The following is a 9239-nucleotide window of genomic DNA, read 5'->3' as shown; positions in this document are numbered from 1 at the left end:
TGTTAAGGACGGGACTGTTGGATATTTCCTATGCCACCCATGTAATTTTTTTTTATTTTCTATTAAATTCAGTTTAAAAAAATAATTATTGACTTACCAAATGTCCCTATATTGAAAATTAACCCTTAAAGAGATATTAATTATTGTGTATCAGAAAATCGGGAAATTGGGCGGTCCGCCGGTGCCATCTGGGAGCAAAAAATCCTAACTCATTGCTTGTTTTCTTTCTACAATTTCAAGTTCAGTTGTCAATCAGCAAGATCATGCGATTTTAGTTGACAGATGGCACCCGACAATTTCGAGTTCAGTTGTCAATCAGCAAGAACTTGCGATTTTTGGTTGATAGATGGCACCGGCGGCCCGCCCAATTCCCCCTCCTACCAAAATTAAAATCGCAATATCTTCTTAAATGATACGTTTTATAAAGAAAAAATTAAATGATTACAATTGCCTTTTAAAGCTGCATTTAATGGTGTATTTTTTATTTTTCCATGAAAATAGCCCACAGCAGAGTCATAGAACCCCATACCGGGTTCTATGACTCTGGTATGGGTAAATCGTAAATGACAACAGCAATATTTAGCTAAAGAAGAGCAGCCTTAGCAACTTTTGCATTGGCAGTTAATTTGGGACAAAGAAATACATCGATGAGACATGACCCCACCTCCCGCCATTTTCATAGCCCTGTTTTGTGTGATATAGCATCACTGGGAACAGTAGAGGAGAGTGGGGGTAATTGAGACACAGGGTAATTGAAACAAAAATTGTTTCTCTCGCCGTATAAGAGGAATTTTCTTGAAAAAATTAGGGTTAATAGAATGAGGGGGTTTACAAATTTAGAAAAATTTACGAGTTTTTTTATTAAATAATTTTTAAGATATCCCGAAAAAACTGTTTTTTGTTCTCCGTCTGTTAAATTTGCGTTTTCAATTTTTTTGTTTTAACCCCTAAAACGCTACATTTTTGTAATAAAACTAGTTTCAGATGATTTGCAATTCATTTTTCTACAATTTAATGCCATTTAATTTTTCCCTGCACTCTTAAATAATTTTAAATAATTAAATGTAACGATGACCCTATTGCAGGGCAATTGAAACACTTTGTTTATATTCCCTGGTTGCATTTTTTTTGCAAGTATTTGACGTAATTCATTTAAACAAATGTAAATCATCATGTTAACACAACTACAATACTTGTATTCCCTGTTTTGGATTTATTTTAAAAAGCATGTTGTTTAATGGTTTTTTTTTTAATTTAATTATTTAAATATTTTAAACTAAATTACGATCTACTTTAAGTATATTTTCAAAATCTGTATATCGCATTGTACCTAATGGTAAAATTCGATCACACTAGCAGTTGTGGCTGCTGAGATATCGTGATTTTCATTTTATGTGGGTATGAAGAAGCTTCCTTATGGGAAAACCCACGTTGCAATTACATCGACACACCGTTTCAATTGCCCTGCTACCATGGCAATTGAAACACTCGAAGCGACCTCAGTTTTTTACAATTTACTTCTATTAAAATTAATCTTTTCTCATAAAAAAAAATATCCTTTAGTAGCTGAGATAATAAGCTACAATTCTATATAATTTTTTTATTAAATTTTTCAGTTTTTTTTTCAAGAAATACAAAAAACCAAAAAGTGAATCAATTACCCCCACTCTCCCCTACGTACTGTACAGAGTTTTGGCCAATACCTTATTCGAGTCCGAAACGTTAAACATTAATTGCTAAGTTGTTTTCTGTGGCTAAATGTACCATATTACCCCGTTTCACGATAAAACTTACAAGTACACTAAATGATTTCAGAGTTTGGAGTTGAATGTACAGGTGAACGCCATTCCACCGCGGAGCGAATAAGTTGGGCTTCTATCACCCCTTAAAGTACGTTCCACAGGCTATTGGGATGATTTGTAACAAATCGTTACTGATCAAAGGTTTTTCGACTTGGATGGGTAATGAAAAGCCAATTGGCAGACAGTTGGAAACAAGCCCAGAAACTTTTTCATATGACAAAATATTCGTGTTTGGCACTAACGAATGAAAATCTAGCAACACACTCGTGCACGTTGTTTGCCACCCGAAAACCGCCACTCTCATCAATATTTTTCATTTCTTATAAACAAAAAAAAAAACATTTGTCGTCAACGTGGAGAATCGTGTTTCGCGGAACTACAATACCCCAGCTCTAAAAAAGCAATCAAAGTCAAATTTCCACAGTTGATCTCCAATGGCACCAGGACATTAAGTTCGCTTTCAAGGTATTCTTATATACGTAATTTCATTTTACAATTTATTACTTCTTTTATTGATTTTCTTTAAGTGTCTCTCCGTAACGACTTACAGTGGTGTAGAAAAAAAAGCAACAAAAACATGAATCCGTATTGTTATCTTTCTATAAAAAATATATTTGAAGAACTGCTGACGAAGAATAAAGTTATCGTACATCAACGATGTTCCACTTCTGAGCGCAACGATGGTCAGTAGCTGTAAAGAGCTGCCAATAAGTTTGGTTATCGACCGTTTTCCTCCATCAAAACACGAGGAAAACCTTCCACAAAGGCATTGTTGATAAAGATTATTTTCATTCTGTTTTTTTAGTTCTTAGATGTTAATACCATCCTATTTTAAACTTACCTATTGATCGCAAAAACACTGATCAAGTAGCTACTGAATTGCTTTGACTGGGTTTAAAACGCGGCGAACACATCGAAATCTAGGACACAGTTTTATTTTACGTATGGGTCGTCACACAATGGGTGGCAGCAAGAGCAGGACTGATCCTGGTAAATTATTGATTTTCAACAAAAATTCAGTTAGTTAGCGTTCCCATATTAATGATGATACATTGATTTTTTCACGCAGTCGCGTTCAAAATGAACATCAAACCTGTATGATGTAAAGTAACAGGACAAGGAAAGTTAGTCAGCCAATTTACCAAACAGTGTTCAAAGCCGCCAAACCTGATTGATATCATTACGAATGGACTAAATGCAAGTCATCCTTTCACGGGCACCTGCTTTGACTAACAAAATTGGAATTCACATTTTTGTTGTATAATGCATTGTAGTGAGACTTTTCTTTTGTTTTTTTATTTTCAATAATTCTATATTAGGAGAATTGTAGGAATTTTTGCAACCTCGCTTTACACGATTTGCAATTCAAGCAGTCGACCTTTTCGTAAGACGTGAACGCACAGCATGTAATCCAGTTACGAGACTGATGGCTAAGATGTTAAAGGTGAAAAGTAAGGCAGGAAAGCAGGCACGCTTTGAACAGGTAAGCCAAAATGAGATTGATTTCTCTTTGCCTTAAGCAATGGTCATAACCATAGTCCAACGAGATCGATAAGCCACATGTGAATAATGTAACCTACACGCTGGCAGTGATTCGTCTGCTACTGCCGATTAGTGTCATTTTTATCTTTCCCTATGGTAGCTTTAGCTTTATTGTGTATGTACATAAATATCCTGTTCTCGATAACCAATGTGGTACAATTAGTAAAAGCAGGAGGCCCTCTTGCAGCTCCGTACAATGCGGTTACCAAAGTAAACTTAGAGATGGAGGCCCTGCAGGTATTCTATTCTGTCGGCCAGTACCTCGTTTGAAGGGAGAAAATGGTAACCATCAGTCGGTGCACGGCGTTGATGCTGATCACAAGCATTGTAAAATTATTGCGTATTTTTAGCTGCCCTTAACAAGTTGTTAGTCTGTTTCACACGTATTCAATTGCATTACCTGCACTAAACTTTCGTTTGTGGTAACAACGTGCTGTGTTTGAAAATGAGCTTTGCTTGGTCGCAGTCGACGTGGAAAGTTTTACTAATTGCTGTTTATTTTGCGAAAATAGTCGTTACGAAAACGGCTCACGGTGACGGGGAAAACCAAAGTCCTTTTAGACTTCCTGATGCGATATCTCCAATTCATTACCAGCTGACTCTTCTGCCCGTTATTGAAGAAAATCCTCGACTGTGTGGTCATGTTTGGATCGATGTGACAGTCAACTCACCCACCAATGCGATAGTTCTCCACGGACAAGTACTTCCGGTGGAATCGGTTGTTTATGCCGATAGTGAAGTGATCGACAACGAAGTATCTCGAATGCTCGTGGAGAGGATGTGCTTCTCCGGCGTACTTGATGCCCTGGATTTGTTGAGCGATGACAAGCCAAAGAGTCGAGACGACAAAGACATTGCCCAATCTGTTCACCTGGATGAAGATAGTGAGCAGATGATAATTATACTGAAAGAGGAACTGATCGTCGGTGCATTCTATCGCATAGGCATTCTTTACTTGGCGGAGATAAATGACGGTGACAACATTGGTTTCTTCCGTGTCCAGAAGAAGCAAGAAGATCATAACTGCTGCCGCCAAAGGTACGTTAATTTGAGAAAACAAGAACTTCGAAAATTGCGCAGGAAATTGTACGCCTTTCTTTTTCTTACATGTTGAATTGTTGGGGTATCATTATTTACTCATCAGATGGATTGGATCAACCCAGCTGGAAGCTACCCATGGTGATCTCATTGACTAGCATAGTAAATTTGTAGAGGAAGTCCTATGAATAGCTTACTATTCCACTGCCCTACATATTAGCTTTGTGTTTTTCTTGTATTCGGATCTATCAGAATTCCTATATTTATATATATACTGTATTTTTTATCTTCCATCTTTTGTGGTAAACATCATCTTTTATGTTTTCACATGTTTCATTAGCTCGTAAAGTATTCCCTTGTTTCGACGAACCCGCATTCAAAGCGACCATCGAGCTAACACTTGGTCATGATTCCAAACTTAGAGCCATCTCCAATATGCCTTCAAATTCGTCAACATCTTTGTAAGTTAAAAGAAAAAGAGACGACATAGTGAAACAATATGAATGTTCACGACATTTTTTACACGCAGGAAAACTGTTGACGACTGGGTTTGGACCACGTTTGAAAAGACACCGGTTATGTCTACCTATTTGCTGGCTTGCGTAATTTCGGAACTCGAGTACTTGGAGACCAGCTACTTGTCGATCAATGGCCGAAATATTACCATCAGGCTGTGGACTGAGAAACAGAAATTTAGCCAACTCGATTTGGCATACCGTTTGGTGCCCACAATCATGAAGACGCTTGAAGATTACTTCTGGATTCCATATACACTTCGGGATTCCATATAGGAGAGAGTGGGGGTAATTGATACCCTTTTTGGTTTTTTGTATTTCTTGAAAAAAAAACTGAAAAATTTAATATAAAAATTATATAGAATTGTAGCCTATTATCTCAGCTACTAAACGATATTTTTTTTAATGAGAAAAGATTAATTATAATCGTAGTAAATTGTAAAAAACTGAGGTCGCTTCGAGTGTTTCAATTGCCATGGAAGCAGGGCAATTGAAACGGTGTGTCGACGCAATTGCAACGTGGGTTTTCCCATAAGGAAGCTTCTTCATACCCACATAAAGTGAAAATCACGATATCTCAGCAGCCACAACTGCTAGTGTGATCAAATTTTACCATTAGGTACAATGCGATTTACAGATTTTTAAAATATGCTTAAAGTAGATCGTAATTTAGTTTAAAATATTTAAATAATTAAATAAAAAAAAAAACCATTAAACAACATGCTTTTTTTAATAAATCCCAAACAGCGAATACAAGTATTATAGTTGTGTTAACATGATGATTTACATTTGTTTAAATGAATTACGTCAAATATTTGCAAAAAAAATGCAACCACTCGCAGACAGGGAATATAAACAAAGTGTTTCAATTGCCCTGCAATAGGGTCAACGTTACATTTAATTATTTAAAATTATTTAAGAATGCAGGGAAAAATTAAATGACATTAAATTGTAGAAAAATGAATTGCAAATCATCTGAAACTAATTTTATTACTAAAGCGTAGCGTTTTAGGGGTTAAAACAAAAAAATTGAAAACGCAAATTTAACAGACGGAGAACAAAAAACAGTTTTTTCAAGATATCTTAAAAAGTTTTGAATACAAAAACTCGTAAATTTTTCTAAACTTGTAAACCCCCTCATTCTATTAACCCTAATTTTTTCAAGAAAATTCCTCTTATACGGCGAGAGAAACAATTTTTGTTTCAATTACCCTGTGTCTCAATTGCCCCCACTCTCCTCTACACTTCCCAAGCTAGATATGGTGTCTCTCCCAGGGTACGATTTGGCCCGTGCTATGGAAAACTGGGGATTAATTGTACAAAGGTGAGTGATGATGAGTTCTTTATTTGTGAAATTTAAATTATTTGTTCAACGAGTTTTCTTTTTAACCAACGTTTTTAGTGAATCTACTCTCCTTCAAGAAAGTGACGCAAATGATCCAATGGAAAAAGCCATTTTTGCCATAACTATTGTTCATGAAATTGCTCATCAGTGGTTTGGTAACCTAGTAACGTCTCGTTGGTGGTAATTTGATTTTCTAATATTACCATTCTATGCTCGATTAAACTAATTACTACTTGAATTTCAGGTCAGATATCTGGTTCAATGAAGGACTTGCCACGCTATTCGAAAATATTGTTCTCAATGAGGTTTGTTCTTTATCAATATAATTATTGTTCAGTCATTATTAACATTTAAAAAAATTAATTAGATTGCCCCTGAATTGGGAGTGGATGTCATTACGGTTCTGTTCTTCCAACAAGCGCTGTTTCACGATACCCTGAATATATCCATACCTCTGAACTACCCAGTTGAACTCCTTCCAACCATCGAACATAAATTTGATGGCTTCGCCTACGCTAAAGGTTACCTTTTAGAGCAATTAATTTAGCGCTTGTTTACATTCTGTAAGTTTTTTCCATTTTGGGTATTATAGCTTCAGTGATTTTTAGAATGGTTAAATCATTTGTTGGGGACGAAGCGTTCAAGAATGGACTTCACCGCTACTTTAATCAGTTGTGAGTTATTTTAATATGAAATGGCCCTTTACCTTTTTAGTGAAGCGATTTAATTTACTTTCCTAGTCAATTTAAAGCCGCCAACAGTACAGACTTTTGGGCGATTCTCACCCAAGAGTCCCGCCGAGCATGCACTCTTTCTCCTCGCAAACATGTTGGCCGGATTATGAAGACGTGGACCGAACAGTCAGGTTATCCTTTGATTCAAGTTGATCGCAACCCGCAAACCCGAGTTTTCTGCATTTCTTCGATTTTCTTTTTGAGGCTGTCGATTTCCTGTCGGATTGACGCGTCTTCGGTGGTGTGTTGGTAGGCCGGTGGCCGTCTGCTTGACACGGGCGTGGGGCCGGAGTGGAGTCTGCCGGCTTCCGTAACTGACATGTTGTTTTCATACGCGAACTTGATGACTTTTTGTTTGTTTGCGAAGATGGGGCAGGCTGCTGTTCCGGCTGCGTGGTCACTTTTTGAGCATGTTGGACATTTTTTGGGGGATTTGCACTGGGCGTCTTCTTCATGTGTGCTGGCGCATTTTCTGCAAACTGGTGGTACTGAACATACTTCTTCTGGGTGGCCAAAAGACCAGCACTTCCGGCAGAGCGATGGTCTTGGGATGTATTTTTTGACGGTGAATATTTCGTGAGCGATGGTGACTTCCCGTGGTAGAGTTTTGGTATTAAAGAATAGTGTTACCATGGGTAAGATATTCGTGGCGTCGTTCGGGCCGAGATTTGAGAATCTCTTTACTTTGATGACACCTTGGCTGGACAGAAGGTCTAGTAGTTCTTCCTCCGTGTTGTTCGGCGGCACATTGTACATGACACCTTTAACTTCTTGCTCCGATTTGCATAATGAGCAGGATATTACATGTTCGTTGACTTGTGTCTGCTGGAGTAGAAGGTTTTTTTGTTTGTTTGAAGTAGGGTAGATGTAGAGTTCCCCACGCTGCGTCCACTTTGTCCCTGGTCTCACTTGGCCAATTAGTGTGATAAGTCCAGCGATGAAGTTTTTCTTGACTGTGAAGTTCCAGGGGCGGAACGATCATGGTTCGCTGATTAATTGGATGATGATTGGGGCACCGCTGGCTGGGCTGTTGAAAAGGTCTGCGAATCTGGGATTCGGTCGAACGTCGTGTGCGATGTCTCCTTTCCTTTTTAGTGGGGCCGTTGGTGATTCAGGGTCTTCGATGTTCTCAGATTCAAGAGAGAGGTTCTCAGAATCTACGTAGTCCTCGTTGAAGTCCATGCTTGCCATGGGGCTTATGGGGGGTACGCCCCCTTTTTGACTTGTGCACTAATGGAGAGCGGTTAGTAGGTGACTGCTCTGTTCCGGGTCTCAAACGCAACCTTTTTTAAAAAAAATTAATATTTCGCAGAACTACACAAGTTACTCGTAGCAGACGAAAAAATACATGAGTTGCTGCGTTTCACGATTTCAACAAATCTTAAAAAATATGTCGAACAGCCCTATAGGGTCGAGTATATCCATAGAGCGCAAAAACTATAAAAAAAAGTATTGTCTCAAGTTTTTTGTTTATGAATATTTTTTCATAATTTTTACAGAAATAGGTAGCTTTTGATGAGGGCTATCGATATCTGTAAAATTTATTTAATTTGGACTCATATTTTTTCCGCAAAAAATTATTGAAGTTTTACATATATCAGGGAGGTGGGGGTTACCCGATACCCGTGAAACCGTACCGAACAAAGCAAAATATTGTAAATCGGTTTACTACCCTAGTAAAATTTTTTAATGCGATAATTTTGCACAAATAGATTGATCTAATCAAGAGCTATCCATTCCTGTAATTTTTCAAATATAGAGCTTATGGTTTACCGATTATAATTCATTTAGTTCACGATCCGTCAAACCACACCGACAAAAATATCCAATCGGTTTACTACTCGGTTAGGTATTTTTTAAGTAAAAAGTTTACGGAAGTAGATAGCCCCCATCATCGGCTATCCATTTCTGTAAAATTTGTTTATTTAGACCTAATATGGTTACCTATAAAGCTATTTTAATTTTGTGTACTGGGATAGAGGGATTACCCGAGACACGTTAAACCGCACCGACCTACCTACCTGAAAAATAGCTGATCGGTCATTACTCGGGTACGTGCTTATCAAGCGGTTTTCTTTCGTTTAAAATACCCACTTTAAAAGACATGGCCCAGCCTTAACTTAAAATGTGTGTGCAAGTGAAGGAAAATAAATAAAACTATGATGTATTGCAAAAAACAAGTCAAATAGAAATAGGGTACACAGTAATGATATCGGGTTTTGAAACCGGTTCCACTACCCGAATGCCCATGAGTGGAAATTCA

At 37.6% G+C, this 9239-nt stretch overlaps 1 protein-coding gene across 1 annotated transcript; it reads left to right on the top strand.

Moving 5' to 3' along the window:
• Positions 1–3690: 3690 nt before the first annotated feature.
• Positions 3691–8246, top strand: LOC123470563 (endoplasmic reticulum aminopeptidase 1-like). Its single transcript, XM_045170920.1, has 10 exons — positions 3691–4382; positions 4489–4523; positions 4723–4843; positions 4912–5151; positions 6138–6221; positions 6300–6422; positions 6487–6547; positions 6610–6763; positions 6835–6916; positions 6983–8246. The coding sequence occupies exons 1-10, from the start codon at positions 3790–3792 to the stop codon at positions 7227–7229; spliced, it is 1740 nt and encodes a 579-aa protein (XP_045026855.1). The 5' UTR covers positions 3691–3789; the 3' UTR covers positions 7230–8246.
• Positions 8247–9239: the final 993 nt, after the last annotated feature.

The sequence above is a fragment of the Daphnia magna genome, linkage group LG3, assembly GCF_020631705.1.
Source record: "Daphnia magna isolate NIES linkage group LG3, ASM2063170v1.1, whole genome shotgun sequence".
Taxonomy (NCBI): domain Eukaryota; kingdom Metazoa; phylum Arthropoda; class Branchiopoda; order Diplostraca; family Daphniidae; genus Daphnia; species Daphnia magna.
This window is presented reverse-complemented; position numbering and strand designations above follow the sequence as displayed.

Excerpts from the sequence above, each read along its gene's own strand:
- LOC123470563 (XM_045170920.1), top strand. The coding sequence starts at position 3,790 with ATGAGCTTTGCTTGGTCGCAGTCGACGTGGAAAGTTTTACTAATTGCT. Across the intron at positions 4,524-4,722 it reads CCAGCTGGAAGCTACCCATG|CTCGTAAAGTATTCCCTTGT; the intron begins GTGATCTCATTG and ends ATGTTTCATTAG. Across the intron at positions 6,548-6,609 it reads AAAATATTGTTCTCAATGAG|ATTGCCCCTGAATTGGGAGT; the intron begins GTTTGTTCTTTA and ends AAAATTAATTAG.